General features: G+C 61.3%; 1 protein-coding gene across 4 annotated transcripts in view; it reads right to left on the bottom strand.

The window, feature by feature from the left end:
- Positions 1-3111: 3111 nt before the first annotated feature.
- The window catches only part of SPPL2B (signal peptide peptidase like 2B), a 21501-nt gene continuing 1749 nt past the window's right edge, over positions 3112-22863 (bottom strand). Inside the window, exons 2-15 of one of the 4 annotated variants that reach the window (XM_023183582.1) lie at positions 18707-18826; positions 16152-16334; positions 14981-15070; positions 14636-14775; positions 13885-14024; positions 13680-13776; positions 12830-12946; positions 10574-10655; positions 9785-9859; positions 9591-9653; positions 9363-9462; positions 8696-8773; positions 6229-6389; positions 3112-4956 (exon numbers count right to left, since the gene is read on the bottom strand). In XM_023183582.1, the coding sequence (XP_023039350.1) occupies positions 4687-4956; positions 6229-6389; positions 8696-8773; positions 9363-9462; positions 9591-9653; positions 9785-9859; positions 10574-10655; positions 12830-12946; positions 13680-13776; positions 13885-14024; positions 14636-14775; positions 14981-15070; positions 16152-16334; positions 18707-18826 (1716 nt within the window). In that variant the 3' untranslated portion in view covers positions 3112-4686. Of the gene's footprint in view, positions 4957-6165; positions 6390-8695; positions 8774-8801; positions 9010-9362; positions 9463-9590; positions 9654-9784; positions 9860-10573; positions 10656-12829; positions 12947-13679; positions 13777-13884; positions 14028-14635; positions 14776-14980; positions 15071-16151; positions 16335-18706; positions 18827-22863 lie in introns of those variants that run through there. The other 3 variants (XM_023183581.1, XM_023183583.1, XM_023183584.1) reach the window with 3 other exon arrangements.

Below are 22863 nucleotides of genomic sequence, written 5' to 3' on the forward strand. Positions count from 1 at the left end.
GAATGATCCAGTCTATTGAGTATGTGCTGTGGGCCTGGCACTCAGCAGGGACTCCACTAGGTTCTCATGATGGCCTCACAAAAGTAGTTGTCACCTCCTTTTAGGCAGAAGAGGTGGCTACAGCCCTGAGAGCCAGTCATCCAGCTCCTGGGATGCAAGCTGGGGCTCTACATCCAGGACCTCCCATTGCTGCATTCTCCTGCCCACCCTCCTGTTGGGCGGCAGGCTGCGGCTGGTCCCCAAGAGGCATTTCTAACCTGCTCTGAGCTGTGTGGAGAAGAGTCTGTGACCCCATGGGAAGCCCCTCCTCTATTTCTCAGGGCCATTGGTGGACTCTTTCCAGAATTCCACCCTCTCACCTTCTGATGACTTCCCACCTGGCCCCAAACACCGAGTCCTGGTTCCTTGTGCAGCTATAGCAGCTCTCTGCCTGGGCCAGAGCGGGTGCTTAGTAGAGGACCTGGCACACGGCAGTGATGACTGGTGGGTGAATGAGTGTGTGTGGATGGGTGGATGGGTGGTTCGGTGATGGAGGGATGGAGGGATGAATGGATGGATGGATGGGTAGATGGATGAATGGGCGTGTAGATGGGTGGGTTTGTGGGTGAGTGGACGGAGGGGTGTGTGGATGGATGGATGGATGGATGGGTAAAGGGATGGACAAATGGATGGTGGATCAATGGATGGAGATGGATGGGTAGATGAGTAGGTAGATAGATGGATGGGTGTGTCAATGGGTGGATAGATGGATGAATGGGTGGGTGGGTGGATGGTTGGTTGGATAACTGGGTGGATGGGTATGTGGATAGGTGGATGGATGGATGGGTGTGTGTGTGGATGGATGTTGGATAAATGGATGGGTGGATGAGTGGATGGATGGGTAGATGAATGGATGAGTGGGTGGACAGGTGAATGGGTAGATGGATGGGTGGATAAATGGGTGGATGGGTGTGTGTATAGGTGGCTGGATAAATGGGTGGATGGAGGGTATGTGGGTGGATGGATGGATAACTGAACAGACAGGTGGGTGAATGGGTGGGGGTGCGGATGAACAGGTGGATAAATAAGTGGATAGGTGTGTGGACAGATGGTTGGATAAATGGGTGGGTGGGTGGATGGATGGATGGATGGGTGGGTGGATGGCTGGTTGGATAAGTGGATGGACAGGTAGGTGGATAAAAAATGTGTAAGCTCTGGTCAGCTTAGTGAAAGCAAATCACTATTGTTACCATATTATTCCACTCTGTAACTTAAACTGCAAGACAGAGGTGTGCCCCCCACGAAAAGAAACAAAATATCCTCCCCAGTGCCAAGGAGCAGGCTGTTTCTATCTCCCCAGCTCTACCCGACACCCCGGGGGGGTGTGACCCGGACAGTGAGGGTGTGTACACACCCCCGGGCTTGGACACCTGCTGAACCTGGCAGGAGCTGTCTTCCTGAACCAAGTGTGTCACTAACACAAACGTCACGACTGCTTCTAAGCGTCCAACCAGACGGCTGACTTGGTGGCATCCCGGCCGCCATGCCTTGCAGTGGGTACGTTAGTAACCCACTTTCCAGACGACAGGGAGTTGGAGGCGGAGTGACTTGCCCCCGACCGCAGGTGGTCCCAGGGTGAGGTGGTGTCAGCCCAGGGCTCCAGGCACTGAGTCCCAACTGTAACCTTCAGCCCTAGGGCTCAAGTCCACCGGAGCTAATGACATGGCGAGTTTGTCTTTTCCTGGACAGGACGAATCACCAGTAGAGGCACGCAGGGGAGGAGTGTTCAGAGCCATTGCTAAGAGGCCTCTGAGCAGTGACTTCCCCTGTGGAAAGGCCATCTGGGGTGCTCCTTCTGGAGCGTATCGATGAACTGCTCAGGTCAAGAAACCGAAACATACTTGTGACTTCAAGTATTCTGGAATTCGCTTTCCGTGATTAAGCCGTCCCTTCCCCAGTGGGTCTGAATTCAGCTTTGCTGAGAGTGGTAAGGCCTGAGCCTCCATCTCCCGCTGCGTCCTTACCCTGTTTCACATTAAGGCCAAGGGCGTCACGCTGCCAGGCAGTCTTGGCTTGGCTCAGGGCCTGCAGGAATCCACGTCTCTGATCCCTCAGAGTCAGTCACGCAGCCTCAGAGGCTTGCTGGGTTTTTTCTTTTTTTTGGGACAGGGTCTCGCTGTCGCCCAGGCTGGAGTGCGGTGGTGTGATCGCAGCTCACTGCAGCCTTGACCTCCTGGGCTCAAGTAATTCTCCCACCCCAGCCTCCAGAACAGCTGGGACCACCGGTGTGTGCCACCATACCCAGGTAATTTTTGTACAGACGGGGTCTTGCTACGTTGCCCAGGCTGGTCTTAAACTCCTAGGCTCAAGCAATCCTCCTGCCTCAGCCTCCCGAAGTGCTGGGGTGACAGGCGTGAGCCACCACGCCCGGCCTGGGACTCACTTTCTCTAATGTAGTGGAGAACTTGGTGAGACAAGAACACCACACACAGTCCCTGATGCCTGGAGAGGCTCAGGGCTCACTAGCTCCTTGGCCCACACACAAACTGCATCCATCTCCCACATGTCCACAGGCCCGGGGCCAGCGAGCAGCAGCGGGAAACCAAACCTTGTCCCGAAACGGCTGAGACAGCTCTTTGCATTTTTGAAAAGAAAAAAATAATAAGAAACTATTTTGAGATGTGAAAATGCTATACAATTCCAGCTTCAGGGTCTGGGAAGAAAACTATATGGGGGCCGGGCGCGGTGGCTCACGCCTGTCACTGCAGCGCTTTGGGAGGCCGAGGCGGGAGGATCACCCGAGCCCAGCAGTTCGAGACCAGCCTCAGCAACACTGCAAGACCCCATCTCTATTTTAATTTTGAAAAAGCATTTTGGCCCATTTTACACATGGTCTGTGATGCTTTCCAGCACCAGCAGCAGAGCTGAGAAGCGTGACGGGGACCACGCGGCCCGCAGAGCCCACGGGAGTGACGCTGGGCACCTCACAGCACTGGCCGGCCCTGCGGTGGCCACTCCCATCCGTCCTCTGCAGGAAGCCAGGTGGCCCGCCAGCTCGCAGTTCTGTTCACCAGGACCTGCACGGAGCAGATGCCCCAAGCCATGCACTGCAGAGGCAGAGGCCGTGCCACGTGTATCAAAAGCTGTGTTTAATGATCAGACTGAACGGCAGCAAGGCCACACGGACAGACGGAGTCAAGGACAGGACCGCCGCCTCTGAACCCCTCCCCACTGGTCCAACGTCCAACACCAAAAAAGAGAGGTCCCCACCCTGTCCCCATGTACAAAATGGCTTCAGTGAAGGTGCCATTACTCCCTGGGAAGCTGGTATTTTTTGGAAGGGATCGGGGCTCACCCCTGCCACTCTCTGACCGGAACAGACCCGTGAGAGCGCAGCGCTCAGCAGTCCCCGTGTGCAGCTGGAGGTGACTGACTTGACAGAAGCAGATTCTGGACTCGTGTCTGGAGGCTGCATGGATAGGGCGGGTGGCAGGCGGGAGCTGGGGCCCTGGCGCCGCAGACAGCCAAGGTGCAGGCTCTGTCGCTGCGGCCACAGGGAGCGCTGCTTCGGAAGTGACCACGTGCAGCGAGGGAAGGATGCCGGAGCCTGAGGCCAGGCCTCAATCAGTTCCTGCGTGGACGTCTCTGCCCCAGAGTCAGGAGAACCTCATCAGGGAGTAGACCACGCCAGTGGCAGATGTCCTCGTGGCTTCCAGAAGCTCCTAGATGCTGGGTCCAGGGGGTTAAGAACCACGCACCAATGCCGCTGCCACAGGGAGAACCGAGGCCCAAGCCCCTCTCGGCGGAAAAGCAACACAGACCCACACGGGGAGCGAGGTTGGGTGCCGGGAGCAGCCGGGACCTCACGGCCCAGTCCCTCCCTCCCAGGGCCTGAGGGCCTGACCCAGCCTGCCTGGCGCCCACCCCTGCTTGTCAAAAGGGCAGTCTGAGATGTCCACCCCACCAGGTGGCACGAGCAGGACTTCTAGAAGTTGCGACTGTTTATTAAAACGGGGAGGAGTGTGCAGGCACGGCCAGGTGCCTCCGGCTGAGGGCAGGTCAGGGTTGGAGCCAGGGGAACGGCTTGTCCACTCACTACCAGCCTCGTTCACGCCCCGAAACCCTGCCCCACAGGCCTGTCTCAGCCAGCGTCAGGGTCCAGACGCCGCCCCGGCCACCAGGCCGTGTCCTAGGCTTGGAGGTGGCTTCCAAACCTCCCAGGGGCTCCGATCTGCTCGAGGGGAAACGCGATGCCTTCTGGGACACAGAAAGCTGCTCCTCCGCCCGAGAACAGGATGCCGCGGGGAGGAAGGTCACCTGAAGGACGAAGCCGCCGGTGAGCACCAAGTGTGTCTGCGGCCAGAGTCCACCCACGCCTGCTCACTCACGCAGACGGCGCTTGAGGGTCTGCAGAGAGGCCGGGCAGGGCCTGCGAGGACGGACTCCAGTGGGGAGGAGGATGGACCCGCAGAGGGCTTGTGGCAGCCGGGCGAGCTTGGAGCAGCAGGCGTGCAGCCGGGCCAGCTGGGCTGGGCGCGGGCACGGACCACGGGGGTCTCGGCAAGGATGAGCACCATGTTGGGGTGGGTGGGGACAGCACAGGCCTCAGTCCCGGGGACAGGCATCTGTCTATCTGTCTCCAGCGGGTGCCAGGCAGCCCCAAGATCTTGGTATGGCGGGCACGGCAGCGAGCGTCTCACCCCTCCGCTAGGCCAAGGCGCCAGGCTGGGCTACCGGGCACGGCTGGGCCTGGTCCTGGTCCTGGCCCTCGGGTTCAGCTGGGCTCCCAGGCTCCCGCGTGGGGGCTCCAGCCCCCATCTCCTCAGGCATACACGGTTCTGGGGACTGCTCAGCAGGCTGCGGAGACGTGGCTGGTTCTTTGCTGGGTGGTTGCGGGGAGAGTGGTGTGGCCGAGTCTTTGGGAGGCTGCGGGCTGTCGGCTGGCGCTGGGGCCCACGGAGATGGAGGTAGGACTTTCTACAGGAGAAGGGAGGCAGAGGTGAGGAGAAGACAGGGACCCAGAGGAGGGCCCTGGTAGGGGCCACGACACCGAGCACCCGCAGGCCACGGGGGCAGGGTTAAAATGAGGCGCCATCCCCAGGGCTCTGTACCCAGGCTTGGGACAAGCAGAGGTGTCCCAAGGAGGGGGCCGGTTCCATGGCCCACGGGCACCCAGGACCCCGTCCATCCGCACAGGGGCCGCGGGAGGGGAACCCGAGGCCAGCAGAGGCTGGGAGCTGTGCAAAGAGAAGCCCAGACTCTCCGTCTCTCGCCCCTGGGGCCCGGTCCCTGGCTTCTCCTGAACTTTCTGAAATACCCGTCAAAATGGGGAAACCTTTGGGGTGGGGGTGCTGGCCCCAGGAGACCTCTCCCTCGGGCCTGGTCTCAGGCCATGGTCCCATCTGGGGGACCCATGAGCCCAGCTTGGCCCTGGAACCACAACTCGACCCAATGCAACACACCAGTGCGGCAGGATGGGTGTGGTTTAACTCCCACAAAACCACGATGCGGGACCGCCACGCACGGCGGGCACCACTGAGAAGCACGGCACTTCCCCCAGAGGGAGGCCGGCTACAGGAGGAGCTGGACCGACGCCCAACAGCCTGAGGATCACCCTGCAGCGCGGGGCTGCTCCCTGGGCGGTCATGGCCTCCGAGAGGCACTGCCCGGAGGCGTGGGGGCAGCTCTCGGGCGCAATGTGCCTGAGTCTTGGGAACCCAGGAAGTCACCCCTCTTGGTTAAGCGCCCCACAGCCCATTGGAAGGGGGGTCTCACCCACTTCTCGTTTACAAAAATCACAAAAGCAGAACCGACACGGCGTTAAGCCCTCCCTGCATCGCGCATGGTTAACCCTTGCCAGCCGCCCCGCCTCGCTGAGGGGGACAGGGCACAGGGCTTCCACAGCCAGGGTCGGCCTGCTCCCCTCGCACAGGGCTTTGCAGCCCCACTCCCAGTCGGGAGCCTCGTGCTCAGCAGGAGAGGCGACGGATGCCCAACGCCCACACAAGTGGGGCGCCAGTGACCGTTTTGGGGGAAGCAACTTTACAAAGGACAGGGCACCCCCGGGTCCCACCCAGCACGTCTGTCCACCGGCGCCACACGTGCACGACACCCAAAGCAGAAGCTGCTGGGACCCCGAGCCCCGTCGCGGCCGCGGGGCTGCTGTGGCTGGAGGCCTCACTCAACTTTAAGTCTAGTTATGGCTCACTAGGCGACTGTTTCTCACAGTCAGAGCAAACTGGTATTCACCGCAAAGCCGCTGCCCGTCCAGAACACGCCCAGCTCCCGGCGCCAGAGTGCCACGGCGCAGCTTGTCACCAGCGTGCAGGGCACCAGGTAGAGGAGAGCGGGCTGGCCACGCTGCATCAGGGCCAACGCCACGAACGTCACCAGGAGGCCAACGCCATAGGCTGTGGGGACAGAGGCGGCATCACCTCAGCCAGGCAGGCCGGGGCCACCACCCACTTCCCTGGGAAGAACGCGAGCGGGCTGGGGGCGGTGGAGGGCAGGGGTGTGCAAGGACGGGAGAGGTAGAGGACGGGTAGAGCGGGGGTTCAGCCAGCAGGGCCACAGGCTCCTCGAAGTACATGGATCCTTCTGGCACCTCCTGGGCCGCACTCCCACCCTGACCCCACCGGGGCCAGTGAGAGGGCGTCAGGGTCACCGAGGACATGGAAGGGGCAGGGCGAGGAGAGGGACAGGGAGAGGCAGGCTTCGTGCAGCTGCAGGACAGCGGGAGGCAGATGTGACAGCAGACGGGGCTGTAGGACACGTCCAGGATGCAGTTTCTATGAACCTCTAACGAGAAAATCAGCTGAAGGTGAACGCATGTGCCTGACCAGAAAACCCGTGCACACCGAGCTGGGGGCGTATAAAGTATGTTCTCAGGAGACACCCAGTGAAAGGTTTGGGGTCAAGGGGCACGGTGCCCCAGTCCCCTGAGAACACAGCCTGTGATTTACATGTGTGTGCGTGTAAGTATACAAACGTGCACACGGCCACCCTGGGCACCCACAGGGGAGGGCTGCCAGGACCCCCCCTGCTCACGTCCCTGACGTAAACTTGTGCAGTGTCTGCCTAGAACCCACGCACGTCCTGCCAAACCATAAATCCCTGCAGGTTCCCACAAATACAAACACGGCGTCACTGCGGGCGGTGGCTGTCCCACGGCACTGCTTAGGGAATACTGGCCCAAAAAATCCGGGTGTGTTCAGTACACGTGCAATTTCTTTTCCCCAAATATTTTCAACCCACAGCTGGTGGAATCCACAGCTGCGGAACCCATGGCTAGGGAGGGCCAACTGGAGTACCTGGGAGAGCACACGAAGTGTAGAGAGACAGAGAGAGAATGGAATCAAGTGAATGTGAGGAAATGACCAGCCCCTCTGAGAACGGGGCACATAGGAGTTCTCTGTATCGACCCTGCAACTGTCATTTAAAATTTCAAAATAAAGCTCTGAGAAAACTAACTTTTTGCCAAAACATTCTTAAAAAAGAGCCACTGTGTCCAGCAAGCACACTGTTCCCGGCACTTTGTCTAACACTCATCTCTGTGGTTCTGACGCCACAGGGAGCATCCCTATTGGTCCATTTTAGACCATCCACGTGTCCATCAGCCATCATCGACAGACACAAACGGAGAGGTCTGGCGCCTACAAAATCTCAGTGGCTTCAATCTCAGGAATTGCAGGCACAACTTGACAAATTAGGCTTCAGGAGGGAGAAATCTCTGCAGCTGTGTTTTTATTTTTTCTTTCATTTTATTATTATTTTTTCGAGACAGGGTCTCACTCTGTTGCCCAGGCTGGAGTGCAGTGGCCCGATCATGGCTCACTGCAGCCTTCAACTCCCAGGCTCAAGTGATCCTCCCACCTCAGCCTCCTGAGTAGCTGGGGCTACAGACACATGTCACCATGCCTGGCTCATTTTTGTATTCTTCTGCAGACACAGGGTCTTACTATGTTGCCCAGGCTGGTCTTGAACTCCTGGGCTCAAGCAATCCCCCCACCACAGCCTCCCAGAGTGCTGGGATCACAGACAGGAGCCCCGGGCCCGGCCTCAGACGTGATTTTAAAGGATAATCATGAAGACGGTAAAATGGCCGAGGGGAAAGCCAGGGCCACCTGCAGCTGTAGGAAGCAGGTGTGAGGGGACCACCACCAACCAAAGGGCACTGCAGGCCGGCCTGAGCTCTCCTGGCCCTGGGAGTGAACGTTAGGGAGCCACGCGGAGGGCTGGGCGAGGGCATGGCTCGGCAGAGGCGGCTCACCCTCAGCCCATGGAGCAGAAAGCACCACAGCTTCTTAGGGCCGGCCGTGGTGGGGGGACGTTTCTTAAAACAATGTCAGTCAACAGAAAACGGCACTTTGTGTAAACACTTTCATAACAACAGAAACAGAAGACAAAGCAAAGAAGAAAAAGACAAAAAGAGAAAAACAGGAAAGAAAAGGAAAAGAACAGAACAATGGAAGCCAGGGAGAATGAGAAAGAGGGGGATGCAGGCACAGGCCCAGGCACAGGCCCAGCCACCCGAGCCCAGCTCCCAGAGAGGCCAGGGGGTTAGGGTTAGGGTGTTACGGTGTTAGGATTAGGGTGTCATGGTTATGCTGTTAGAGCTGGAGTTAGGGTTGGGGTTGGGGTCACGGTCAGGACAGAGGCTGAGTCAGGGCGGTGCTGGAGCCGGAGTGGCCAGCATGGGCTTGACTGAGGCACTTACCGATGGTGCAGGCCACGAAGTACACTCTGGAGGACTGCACTTGGATGTCGAACCTGTGGCAGTAGGCCACCAGCAGCCCTGGGGGAGGCACACAGAGGAGGCTCACCCGGGCCCACAGAGCCTCGGAGTGGGGGCTCCCTGGGAGCAGGCGGGCGCCTGAGCACTTGTGGGCGCTGTGGGCCTCTCGCTGCCCAGTGGCTGCTGTCATTTCACAGACAGGTCACATGCTTGCTCAGGACAGGGCTGCCATGACTCTGTGGGTAAACTGAGTCCACAGTGAGAGCAAAGCCCAAGCAGACACACCTGGCAGGACCCTGGGGACACGGAGGCTGTGAGGGTACAGTCTCTGCCTTCAGAGCAACGTGAGCTCACTGGGACCCAGGGCCCAGCAAGGACCCCTGCGCAACCCTGAGCAGGATGGGGTGAGGCTGTCTGCAATCGGGAGGCCTTCCCTGCTCCCTAGGACCCGAAGGGGTCCCTACCCCACCCAGGCAATGCCCTCGCTGCCCAGGCAAACGGGCCTCGACGGCCCCAACCTGCCCGACCCTGACCCTCAGGGCTTTATCTGCAGCCAGCGGTGCACAGGCCGCTCACTGGCAAAGGCAAACCTCAGTCACCCAGGGCCTTGCCCCACAACGAGAACTGTGTGTCCCACTCGCCTCAGTACCTGGCACCAAAATGTCCCCGAAACCCAGGAGGGAGAAGGGCCGGTCACACAGAGCCAGAGGCGAGGAGTTCAGCCTGGGCACCTTCAGGACCATGGGCAGCTGCAAAGACGCGAAGAGGACAATGTCCTCCAGGACCCTCATCCGGCCGTGGGACGCCTCGAGCCCTATCCCTCTCCGCGCAACACCTCGGCCCATGGCAACCTGAGCCCTGCGGTCAGAGGACGCACCTTCTCACGGGTGGCTGAGTCCGAGGGCCCCGTGGCCACCTCCACCATGATGCTGCTCCCACTCTGCACAGAAGGGGATTGAGTGAGGGGAGCAGGGGGATGGGGTGGGGGCGGGGGAGCGGGGTGATGGGGTGGGGGAGCAGGGGCGAGGGAGCGGGGTGACGGGGTGGAGCGGGGCGCGGGCAGTCGCCTACCTTGGTCAGGAAGGGCGTGATGAACACGAAGAAGATGTCGTAGAGGAACAGCACCAGCAGCAGCAGCGTGCAGGCCTGCGAAGCCCACGGCTGAGGGCGGCCCCCACCCCGGCCTGCGCCTCCCCACACCCCACTTCCACTCCCATCTCACGAGGCCCAGCGCCTCCTCCTGGGAGGAAGCCTTTAAAGGAACCCAGCAGAGCGCCAGCGCTGGGCCGCACCACGCAGGAGCAGCTCTGCAAGCAACATCAGGTTGGGATTTAAGGACAAAAGTTAGGCTTTCAGTTTCTGCGTAACAGGAAGGAGGAACAGGAAGGCGGAGGCCCGTGCCACGCAGGGCTGGCTGTGGGGATACAGGCAGCCGTCCCAAGCATTCAAATGCGGCCCGCTTGGGGTCCTGTGGGGCCCTCAAGGGAATGCGGCCGCCTGGGGCTTGACGACATCCCCGTGCTCCCGGTACCACAGAGGCCAGTTCCTTCAGCCCTATTCCACCGCTCTCCCCACCACCTCATGCAGACATATGAGTTGCCCCTGCCAGGACCACTGCCCCGCAGCCACCCACCCAGGCCGCCTCGGTGGGGCTTTGGGACCCAATCTTCAAGCCCCACCCTTCAGAACAGGCCGAGGTGGCCGTAGCTAGGGCAGTGAGCAGGAGCACAGCCCTGCAAGAACCACAGCCCTACACGGCCAGGCTCCGGGGAAGGCCCCCCGCCACCCACGTTGCCCCGCAGCCGCACCCTCCGCCCCGCCACCCACGTTGCCCCGTAGCCGCACCCTCCCCGCGCTCACCTTGAAGGTGGGCAGACGGATGGTCTTCAGCATGTAGAGGCAGAAGGCGATGCCCAGGGCGTCCTGGAGGACCCAGGCCCACCTGCAAGACAAAGCAGCATCCCTGCCGGGGTGGAGGCTGGCTGACCACCCAGGACGCCGCCTCCTATGAGCCACACACAGGGCCTTCGCTCTCAGCCAACAGGCAGCCCTGCTGCACTTCCACCTGCCCAGGGGATGACCCTGAGGACCCCAGACCCGCGGGAGCACCCCTGCTGTTACAACTCCAGCAGGGCCGGCGGCACAGGCCCCACCCCAGGGCCCCCCCTGCGGAAGCAGGTAGAGGAGCCCACCACTCTGCAGCCAGGACGGTGGACACAGGCCTGGCCGGCTGCGTCCCCTCAGTCACTGTCTCCGGATGGTGGGTGCCAGGCTGGAGGCAGGGGCCAGGCAGAGGGTGCATGTGCAGGAGGGCTTGGGCACTGACCCCCTCCAAACTGCTTTTGTTTTTGAGATGGAGTCTCACTCTGTCACCCAGGCTGGAGTTTGGTGGCATGATCTTGACTCGCTGCAGTCTCCGCCTCCCAGGTTCAACAATTCTGCTTCAGCCTCCTGAGGAGCTGGGATCACAGGCGCCCACCACAATGCCAGGCAGATGTTTTTTGCATTTTTGGTAGACATGGGGTTGTCATGTTGGCCAGGCTGGTCTCAAACGCCTGACCTCAAGTGATCTGCCCGCCTGGGCCTCCCAAAGTGCTGGGATTACAGGCACGAGCCACCGCGCCCAAACTGTTTATTAAAGTAAAACTTGTGGCACACCAGGTTTCCTTGCAGAACCTCTGGGTCCACAGTGGGTGGGGCTGCCATGCAGTTGGTGCCCTGGAGCAAAGCACAGACCGCCTCCTGAACAAGGCCACAGCCCCTGCACCCAGTCGCAACCTTGACTCTCTCCCGGCCCCATGAAGCCCCAGCGTCCCCGCTGGTCCCCGCCCCCCATGGAGGCTCCGCCTGCCACTTGCTGGACGAGCTCCCCAGCGTTCCTCAGCGTCTCAAACATCAAAGGCTTCATTTGAAAATGGGATGAAAACATCCCCTGGGCAGGGCGGCTGCTGAGAACAGAGGCCTCCATGCAGACGCCGGGACAGTCCATCCCAGGCGCCACACGCCACGAGCACCCAGAGAACTGTGGCCAGTTACTTGGTCTGATTTTATGTTATTTCTTAAATAGAGAGGGGCTCTCGCTTGTTGCCCAGGCTGGTCTTGAACTCCTGGGTAAAGTGATGGTCCTGCCTTGGCCTCCCAAATGTTGGGATCCCAGGCGTGAGCCCCTGAGCCCAGTTGACTGCAGCCTGCTCTAACTTCACGTGACGCAACGAGTTTCCTGGCTTGGAAAAAACGGAAAGGATTCATTTTCCCTTTGTGTACAAAGGATTCAAAATATTTTCTGCCAGTTAAACGTGCCACGGCTCCAATACACAGCAAAGCCAAGAGCACTTGGCTGCCTCGGGAAAAACCGAGAGGAAGCGCCAGACGGCATCAGTGACGGCAGTGGGGCCAGGCGGGGACAGGCCAGCTCCATCCTCCCAACACAGCGCCAGGCACTCAGCCTCGTCAGGGAGGGGGCCAGGCGGGGACAGGCCAGCTCCGTCCTCCCAACACAGCGCCAGGCACTCAGCCTCGTCAGGGAGGGGGCCAGGTGGGGACAGGCCAGCTCTGTCCTCCCAACACAGTGCCAGGCGCTCGGCCTCGTCGAGCAGGCCCGGACAGCAGGAGGCAGCCACAAGTCCAGGCCGCGTAGGAGCTGAGCAAGGAGGGAGCAGTGCCTGCCCCACCTCCATCACTGCTCAGAGGCTGTGGCAGGCATGACCAAGAGGATCGGCTGCCCTGGAGCCCACACCCTGGGCCTCAGGCCTGCGGTGTGCACGTTGGTGCCAGAGATGGGGACAGCAGGGGACAGACTGTGGCTCTGGGCAGTGATGCCCTGCACAGGAGTCCCATCCAGGCCTGCTGGAGGACATGGCTCCCGGCCACAGAGGCTCTGGCCTCTCCTCCCAGATTCGTCAGGGTTCCCAAGGCACCTGGACAAACCCAGATGAAACGACCCCACGGCCCCATCAGGGCAGCCCAGGGCCAGGGCTTTTCATAACATGGCCCTGAAGCGGCTCCAGGCTGGGGCAGACTCCAGGGAGGGCAGGGAGTCAGGGCCCCAGGAGCCCTGTGGGAGGGAGCATCTGAGGATGTCACCGCCCGCCGGGGCCCAGGGAAGGCAGCACTTACTGGTCCTCATTGCGGAAGACACCCCACACTACGCTGACAGCCACACAGAAGAGCGCCAGGAGCAGCATACGGGCCTGCGGGCGCTTGTGGAAGTAGGGCAGGCTGTTGTTGGGGATCCTGGGGGGCATGGGGCAGTCAGAGCCAAGCCCACCAGCCCCCGGCCTCATCCCACTGCCCACCACCCTCGGGCCCTGCCCAGGCACCCCCCTCCAGAGTGGCAGCCCGCACTCTGTCCTCCTTATGAAACTCCACATCCCCGCACAATGACAACAGTAGGCACCCCAAGGGCGGGGCAGAGCCTGGCCCAGACAGGTGCTGGGGGGCCACTGGCTGCACCCACAGAGCCCCCTCGCCTGCGCTGCACCCCTCACCCGAGGCCCTGCCTGCTCCAGGCTTCCCACCTCCTCACCCAGGGACAGCAACCCAAAAAGGTCTCCCCTGGGCGAGCTCTGCTTCCCAGACCCAGGTCTGATCTTGCTGGAGACGCCCCTGGCAGCTCCCTTCACCCCTAAGAGCCAGGCCAAGCTCTGCGCTGTGGGAAACCTTCTGGGTTCCCTGGAGAACCCTGGTGCCTTCCCACGCCCCGGCCAGTCTGCCACCTGGGGCAGGGTTCCTGGGGACAAGAGCACCCTCCCCCCGCCAGCCTGGTGCCTGGCTGCTGGCAGCCTCTGTTGATAGCTCGCCTGGACTCTGCCCTGCTCCTGGGCCTTAGAACCACAGGCAAGCGCTGAGGAAGTGCCTGCTGTAGACTCTGAGCTACACTGCACCATGGGGGGCTCTGGGGCGGCAAAGGGGCCGCGGTCATCACTGCACAGAGTCAGGCACGTCGGGGCCAGTGAGGCAGCCTCACCTGCACTTGCCGAAGGGTAGCCGCCGCACACAGGGCGCCAGGCAGCTGTACAGGCCGGTGGCGGAGGCCAGGCAGAAGATCCCGATGACCACGTACACTGCAGGGGCAGGGCCGTGAGGCCAGGGGCCAGGCCCGCACGCCACCCTCCCTCCCCCAGGGCCGGCTGCATCTCCACGCCACGGCCCACCCGCCCGGGGCCACGCACCAAGGAAGTCATAGAAGTAGTAGAGCAGCACCAGCATGGAGCAGCACATCACCACGAACACGCAGGTCATCACTGGCGTCACGTCCACTGCCTCGTCCTCCTGCTTCTCGGGCCCGTCGTCGCGCTTGTGCTTCATGTACCTTCTTGGGAGATACCATGGGGTCACGGGGCGCTGGGGCTGGCTGGCCTAAACAGGGCCCAGGAGTCCACAGCCACCCAGGGGAACGCGGCAGAAAGCCCGGAGCAGGAGGGGACCCGGCGGGGACTGAAGTGCAAGGAACCGCCCCAAACGTCCCCAGGGCAGAGGAGACCACACAGCAGAGGGTGGCAGGGCCCCCGTCCCTGGGTTGAGCTGGGGTGGCCACTAGGCCGGGCCAGAGGCTGGCGTGTGGGTTCTGCATAAAGAGCCCTGGACATGGGGCCTTCCCAGACCCGGGCGGCTGGGCAGGAGTGGGCAGCTAGCCCCAGCCACCTGCCCACCCTGCACCTGCCACGCCCGTACCTGCCACATCCACACCTGCCCAGCCCCGCACACCCACCGGGTCCCCGGAGCCCGCCCCAGCAGGAAGAGCCTGATTCTGTCCCAGGACCTCCTGAGGAAGAAAGGAAGGGCTCCACGGGGTGAGCCGTGCCCGCCCAGGCCAAAGCGCTGACTGCTGTTCCGGAGGAGAAGACTGGCCGCCCCAGCCCGCGTCAGAGCCGCCCGCCCGCCTGCCCGCCCGTCCCAGCCCACGGACGGCACGAAACTCACTTCTTCACGTCCCGACTCCCGGCCCAGTAGCCGCCGATGGCGACAGTGCCCACGGCCATGATGAAGATGATGACCATGTTGTAGTCCAGCACGGGCTCATGAGGCGCGTACAGCGCCACCCTCACCATGCGGCCGAAACGCTGCCTCGAGGAACACACCGGGGCAGGCATCAGAGCCAGCCGCCAGCCACGGGTCGGCGTGCAGCGGTGGGCTATGGGGCTGGGGCCGGAGACCCTGGCCTGCAGGGGCCACGCCTCACCCACCACCCCGGCACGAATGCCCCAGCAGCCAGCCCGAAGGCCTCCCATCTCCTCGGGAGCGCGGGTCTGAGCCGCGCAGACCTACCCTGAAGATGTCCAACACGTCTCCGTAGCTGAGCAGGGCCACAGGAATGCCGATCTCATCAAACTGCGTCTTATTGCCCCCCGGGGGGACCTGGGGCCCAGAGGAGGGAGCGGCAGGCATCACCCGCAGCCACGGGTGGGCCCCCAGCTCTGTGCCCATTTGCCTCCTCTCCTGGGACCCTCACTCGAGGCTCAGGCCAGGCAGGACGCCTGTCTGCTCCCCCTCTGCACCTGACAGCCTCCAGCCTCCCAGGAGGACCCAAGGACAGGGAGGCCCAAGGGCATCAAGACTTCTTCACCCGACAACAGGGCCCCGGGCCTAAGACAGCCAATCCCTCCCTCAGCCGTGGGACTCCCTGACCACACACACACATCCTGAGTGACACCTGTCACAGCCCACGCCTGCCCACTGGGCCACCTCGAGCCCCGCACCCACTGAGGGCCTCTCTCAATGACGGCAGCACGTGCAGACGGGGACGACACCCTCGGCTCTGCCCGGCCTGCTTTGGCCTCAGCCCTGAGACCCTGCCCCAGGTCCCCCCGGGTGGCCAGGCTCAGGCTGCAACACTGGCGGGGGCAGCCCAGAGCCACGGGCGGGGCTGTGAGGGAATTCCTGCACTCCATTTTCTTCTTACCCCAAAACTACACTTCAGGGGCGCCGTGCACCCTGCCCAGCCCAGCAGTCAGCGTGTCCCCTGCTGTGACCAGCCTTGCCAGGCCCCCAGCTCTCAACCACAGCCCATTTCACAAAAGATGGAAAAGGGGTTGGGTTTCAGGCCACCTGGCTAGGACCACACAGGTGAGCACAGTCCCACCGGATCGAGAGCCAGGGCACCAGGGGCCCTAGAAGGGACCAGTTCAGGGCCAGGCCATCTGCTCCTCAGAAGACACCCTAATCCCATCCCTAAGGAGAGTGTGGTTTCGTCACCCCTGGGGGCTGCTCTCGGACAGGCACTCAACAAGACCACGGCCAGAGTTCCACAGCCCCAGCCAGCAGCACAGAAAGAACAGACTCATCTCTGCCCTCTCCACAGCCACACTCAGCCCGGATCCTCCCCACAGACGGCCTGCCTTTAGCGAGAAATCAGAAGACCAGCCCCTGCCGCTGCTGCCTCCTGCACCCCCCTCCTGCCCCTGAGAGCTGGCTCAGCGGTGGGGGCGCAGGGCCGTACCAGCCTCTCCCTGCTGACGATGAGCAGCCCGCGTGCTCCGCTGCCCTGGGCCAGCCTCACTTTCTCATAGAAGGTGCAGTTCCCCCGGGCCACGAGCGGGATCTGGTTGCCAAAGCCGTAGGCAGGGAGGTCCGCTGCGGAGCAGAGCAGGGAGGCCGTCCAGTTGCGCAACTGCAAGAAAGACTGGAAAGGCCAGGACACGGTTCTGTCTCACGTGAAGTGAGTCACCAGGAGGGCCCAGCTGCCCCTTCTCCCACCCGAAGCCTGGGCTGAGTTAGATCTCAGCTCTCGCCTAAAGTCCCGCGTGGCCTCGGCCCCACCTAGGTAGAGCCATCCCTACGGTGGTTCCCACAGCAGGGCGCTGGGCGACGGGTTGGGCTGCCTCACTGAGCAGGGCCGGAGTTCTCACAGACATGGCTGTCCCCTGACACCTGAGCCACCCTGCGAGCCATCACAGCTCACTCAGCAAGACTGAGTGGGTCCCCACCACAGCCCCACCATGGCCAGGCATGTGTGAGAAATGGGAGGGGTTCCATTGTGCAGAGAACAAGGCCCCGACTCTCAGCGACCTCACAGCCCAGGAAGGAAGCCAAGACACATGTGCGCACACACACACGCGCACACCCACAGCCAAGCTGGAGCACACACCCACAGCCAGGCCAGAGCACGTGGCACACACACACACACACATGCACACACACACACACACCCCGCCAGGCCGGAGCACACACACACAGGCACGTGCACACATACACAGCCAGGCCGAAGCACACGGTACACACATGCACACGCAAGCATACACGTGCGCACTCACGCTCAAGCACACACATTACACACATGCACACACACGTGCACACATACATAGCCCAGAGCACACGGCACACATGTGCACAGGCAAGCAAACACCTGTGCACTCCTGCTTGGGCACACATACCTATTACACACACACGCATGCACACACGCCACACGAATTCACACATAAATGCACTCAGGCACGTGCACATACCTATGACACATGGAGCTCACACACACACACTCATGCACACACACGAACTCACACAGGCACACACATCCACACACAAACCTATTATGCACACGTACACACATACATATACCTATTACACACGCACGCATGCACAGACACATGCACACATCCACAAACATACCTATTACGTGGTTACATGCTTACACAGACCTGCACACACACACATACGCACTCACACACCCATACAGAAACCTATTGCATGCACGCTCACACACACGTGCACGAACACAGACATACACACTCAGACCCACGCACATGCCCCCACACACCTATTACACACATGCTCATATGCACACGTGTGCTGACACACCCACACACGCACTAAGGCACATACATGTCCATGCACATGTCTATTACACATGTGCTCATACACACTCAGGCATATGCACACATACACTCATGCAAACTCACATAAACATGCAGACACGTACACATGTGCAGGCACGTACCAATTACACACATGCTCACGCACACACTATGAACAAAGCAGACAGTAAGATGCTAGCACCTCTTGGCCGACAGGCCTCGAGGGATCCAGGAGGGGGCGGGACACAGTGGGCAAGGATGTGGGGCCTGAGGGAGGCAGTGGGAAAGGAGGTGGGGCCTGAGGGAGGCAGGGTCTGAGGGACACAGTGGGAAAGGAGGCGGGGCCTGAAGGACTCAACAGGAGAGCTGGGGCCTGAGCAATGCAGTGGGAAAGGAGGCGGGGCTTGAGGGGTGCAGTGGGAAACGAGGCGGGACCTGAGGGATTCAGGATTCAGTGGGAAAGGAGGTGGGGCCTGAAGGATGCAGTGAGAAAGGAGGTGGGGCCTGAGGGACACAGTGGGAAAGGAGGTGGGGCCTGAGGAACATGGTGGGAAAGGAGGCGGGGCCTGAGGGACACAGTGGGAAAGGAGGCAGGGCCTGAGGAACATGGTGGGAAAGGAGGCGGGGCCTGAGGGACACAGTGGGAAAGGAGGCAGGGCCTGAGGAACATGGTGGGAAAGGAGGTGGGGCCTGAGGGATGCAGTGAAAAGAGGGTGGGGCCTGAAGGATGCAGTGAGAAAGGGGGCAGGGCCTGAGGGATGCAGTGGGAAAGGAGATGGGGCCTCTGAGGGAGGGAGGGACCCACTCAGCAGCAGGTGTTAGTGCCCCAGTAGGGAAGATGGTGAAAGGAACAGGTCTCGTCCCCGAGACCCCCCTGTGCCCTCTCCTGTCACTCCTCCAAGGACCCCTCTGTCCAGGTCCACTAGATGGGGACCCCAGCATGGAGCAATAGAGACCCTTGTCCACCACATGGGGCTCAGCCGGTGCCTCTAGGTTTGCATCCCAAGGCCCTATGGATAGCTTCCATTGATGACCAGGGTTGGGGAGGCCCAGGGGAACTAGGGGCTACCCAAGAGTCCCCCAGACCTGGCCAGGGCCTGCCTCTCGCCTCTGGATCTTTCCTGCAGCCCTGGCTGGATGAGTCTCTAGAGCCCTGGGGCCCACGCATTCCCCTCCGCGGCGCGCCCAGCTGGCGGGTACTCACCGCCTTGCTGAGGTCACGCGGCAGATGGGCCCACTGCGGGTTGTAGAGGATGCAGTAGTCTTTGCCTCTGGGGCCCCCAGCCTCAGAGACCACGTGCACCATGCCGTACTCACAGGCCACCTGCGGGACAAGGCCGGCGATCAGAGCCACAGCACAGGATGCGTGGGGCTATACCGCCCCACGAGAAACAGGCCCGAGGAGAGGAGGACGCCTCCAGGAAGGGCGCCCGTGTTCACGAGGTCGACTGGGATGTCTCCCCGTCTTGACAGGACAGACAGGGATGTGACCGTACGTGGTTTATAGCAAAGACGCAGACCAGCTCACCTTCCTCAGGGGGCCCCAGGCTGGTGACCATGAGTGTGTCAGGTCACCTCTCTGTGGCTCCCGAGTTTCTGCACCAAGAAACAGGGATCGTATCACCTCCTGGACCTCCCAGGACCAGTGGGCACGGTGGGAGAAGGACAGCCGAAGGCAGAGCCCTCAGCAGGGAAGAAGGGCAGGGCCCCAGCAGACCTGGCCCTGGGCTTGGGCGGGAGGCCTGGACAAGCCTCCACACCCCCCAGGTCTGGGTGGCCTTTGACCCACAGCCCCATGAGCACTGCCTGTCGACTGGCGCTCCAGGGGCACAAGGGGTCCAGGCACATAACGGGTACCAGACCAGGCGGATGGATCCCAGGTTGGCCGGCACCCCTCAGCTCCTGCTGGAAGAATAGCAGGAAGCAGCTGAGCCAAGGGGCCTACGGGCACTGGGTCCTGAGTGGGACAGGCTGAGGTTTGCAACAGGTCACGCTGCCACCAGCAGGACAGACAGCGTCATGCTCCCCGCGAAGCCCCAAACCAGCAGAGTCCAGCACAGCAGCTCCCACTTCCCAGGGGGAGAAGGAACAGCCAGCCAGGGCTTCGCGTTCGTGCTCTCCGGCCTGCAGCAGCAACGGCTCAGAGGGGGCCACAGGGGAAGGTCGGGACCCTCTGGCAGGAGCCCCTGACACAGAACGGGGACGAGTGGCCAAAGCCAGCCAAGAGGAGCAGGGGTAGTGGCCCACCACCCCCGGGACAGAGCGGGCCCAGGCCCTTGCCATGCTCTCAAAACGAAGTAAGGGGCAGGACCAGGCCCCGAAGCCCTGGACGCCTCCCAGGAGGGTCGCGGAGAAGACCGGCCTGGACCAGAAAGGCTGACCCCCACCTCCTCAATCCAATGCTTAACAGAGCAGGATGGAGCTATGAGGAAAGACGCGATTCCACATGCAGGAAGCTGGCGCTGCTCACCACACTTCCAGCTGCGGGACCACTGCAGACACTGACGGGCTCTGGCCTAAGCGGAGCCACGGTTCTCCCAGCAGAGCCCAGTCAGGTCCAGCCGCCCACACCTACCATCCCCACCTTCCTCCTGCTCCCCTGCCCAGGGCCCCCACCCAGCAGCTGACAAGGACATCTCCGTCTCGTGAGGACACCGGTCACCAGAGGGTCTCACAGGGACAGGGCCCAGGTCCCAGCTGCTGCGTCACACTGCAGACCCTCAGTGTGGGCCCCCAGGGGAGCCCGGCCTGCACAGGGAGGGGTCCCAGGAGAAAAGCCACGTGCCAGGGGCCAAGGAGAGCCACCCCCACGCCCTAGGCCCGCCTGTTCTCAGGAGCGCCCAGCCCTCAGCCTTCCAGGGCTACAGGGCTCACGTGCACACTGCGGGCTCCTGGGCCAGGCCTTCCGGAGCTGCAGGGCTCCTGCCACGTTGTAAACCTCCCAGACAGACAGACAGCCACACCCCCCGGTCCCCAGGGGACCTGCCATGGACACAAACAGGCCACAGCCACTCACCTCATCAGGAACAGGACGGCAACATATCTGGAGGGGGACTGAGCCGTGCACCGAAAGGGCCAATGCCACAACGCCACATGGGCCCACAATGCAGACGCAGCTCTGCCAAGCTGGGGCTGGGGAAGGGGAGCTCTGGCTTGGCTAAAGGTCCCGACGGTCCCTGATGCCAGACACCAACCCTAGCACACGGGCACAGACTAGCTCTCCAACAGCCAGGCCCTCACTGAAATCACGCAAGGGCTCCGGCCTGGTCTGGGAGCATCTTGATCAAGGCCCTGGCGACCTCGGGGTGGCAGCATGGTGAAAGCCCACGGAGCCCCAGTCCCCGCAATCGCCTGGGGGTCTCCTACCACTTGGCTAATGCTGCTTCCTTCCCACACCTGCCCCAGCCCAACTCCAAACACCTCCCGTGTGACCTCCCCCGGAGCCGAGGCAGAGTCAGGAGCCCTTTCTTTCCAGTTCTGCCCACCAGACTGCCTTCGCTGAGAGCAACCCTTAGTCTGGCCCCGGTGCCGAGCCCGGAGGGTGCCCCTTCCAACACAGCCCCGCGGTGTTCAGAACCCCTCGCACCTACTCCAGGAAGGATGGTATCAGTCACGGCAGAAGCCAAGAATCCATAGTCCGGCCCACCTTCCGTGTTTGTAAATAAAGTTTTATTGGAACACAGCCAAGCCCATTCCTAAGGAAGAGTCTCTGGCTCTGGAGGTACAACAGGAGAAACCGAGCATCCGCACCACGGGCCACGTGGGCCACAGAGCCCAGCAAAACTACTGTCTAGCCCTTCCCAGAAAACACTTGCCAAGCTTTGTTCTATGGGATCAGGGACTTTGGTGAAAAGTGTCTTTTGTGTAAAATGGGAAACGATAGAACTGCTTCCCTGCTTCTCTCTAAAAGGATCATTTAAAAGCACAAAAGCACATTCATGCATTTTCCTCTCCACAATTCGCAAAACTGGTTTTCTGTTAAAAAACAAGCCTGTGCTTCTATCAAAGGCCAGAGAACGCAGCGGCGTCTCACCAGGAAGTTTCCTCGTCTGCTGAGTTAAAGACACTGGGAACAATTCGTCCAACGGCCACAGCTCTGAGGGCCGAGTTCTAGTCAGGCCCGCCGAAATTTGGAGGAGCAGAAAAAGCTCGGGCTACAAGGACAGGCTGAAAGCCCAGGCCTTGACCTCCAAATCCTTCACAAATGGCAGCGCAGATGCTTCGCCACTGCACACAGGTTTAGAAACTTCTAGGCTTAGAAACCCTGCTTCGAAGTGACTGTGAAAGCATCCATGTCAAGGGCCTTTGAAACAGGCCAGTGAGTCCAGGCCGAGAGAGCCTCCCTTCTGGGAACACAGGAGTTCCAGGAGCCAGGCCGGGTCCAGCCAGGGCCACCAGCTCCAGCTCAGATCTGCTGAGGGATGGGCTCCATGGGGTGGGGGAGGGGAGGTGTCTCATTGGGGAGGTCACAGAACGGTAGCAAGCGAGTCGAGGACTGTCACCAAGCAGGCTTCTGCCCAGAGAGCTAGTCTCATTCTGGGCAATTGGACTCAAATTTCCACTGCCGCGAAGCACGGCCCCCCAACAGGGACGGCGTCTCAGGGTGTATTTACAACCAGGGTTCTGGGAAGGGCAGGAGCACCTGCTCTCACGTCCCTCTGACACCTCCTTTGACTCCCCGCCCTCCAGATAAAGCTCACACTCCTCAGCCCGCCCAGGTTAAAGTCCATGCACCCCAGCATGGCAGAGAGCCTTCCACAACCTGGTTTCCACCAGACGGCCTGTCATCCAGCCTAAGAGGCCAAATGCTCTGCCCTCACTCTCTGCCTGGGGCCACTCGCACCACTCCCCCCTCCTCTGTGCCCCTGCTGCAGCATCCCTCCACGGCCCACCCCCCAGGACCTCCTTGGTGGTGACATCTTTCAGGGTGTAAATCCTCCCTTCCAGCATCATTTCACCCTACATTCCAGCCACAGCCCACCCCTTGCCAACCCCAAATAACCTGCCAGCTCTCACACCTCCCAGCCCCCGCTCATGCTGCTTCTGGTGCTTCCAACACCCTTCCCCTCCTGCCGACCCGGCAAACTCCTACTCATCGCTCAGAACACCTGCTTCAGGGCTGGGCACAGTGGCTCACGCCTGTCATCCCTATACTTTGGGAGGCCGAGGTAGGTGGATCACCTGAGGTCAGAAGTTTGACACCAGCCTGACCAATATGGTTAAACCTCGTCTCTACTTAAAAAAAAAAAAAAAATAGCCAGGTGTGGTGGCGTGCACCTGTAATCCCAGCTATTCGAGAGGCTGAGGTGGGAGAATTGCTTGAACCAGGAGGTAGAGCTTGCAGTGAGCTGAGATCACGCC

The sequence above is a fragment of the Piliocolobus tephrosceles genome, chromosome 21 (genome assembly GCF_002776525.5).
Source record: "Piliocolobus tephrosceles isolate RC106 chromosome 21, ASM277652v3, whole genome shotgun sequence".
Taxonomy (NCBI): Eukaryota; Metazoa; Chordata; class Mammalia; order Primates; family Cercopithecidae; genus Piliocolobus; species Piliocolobus tephrosceles.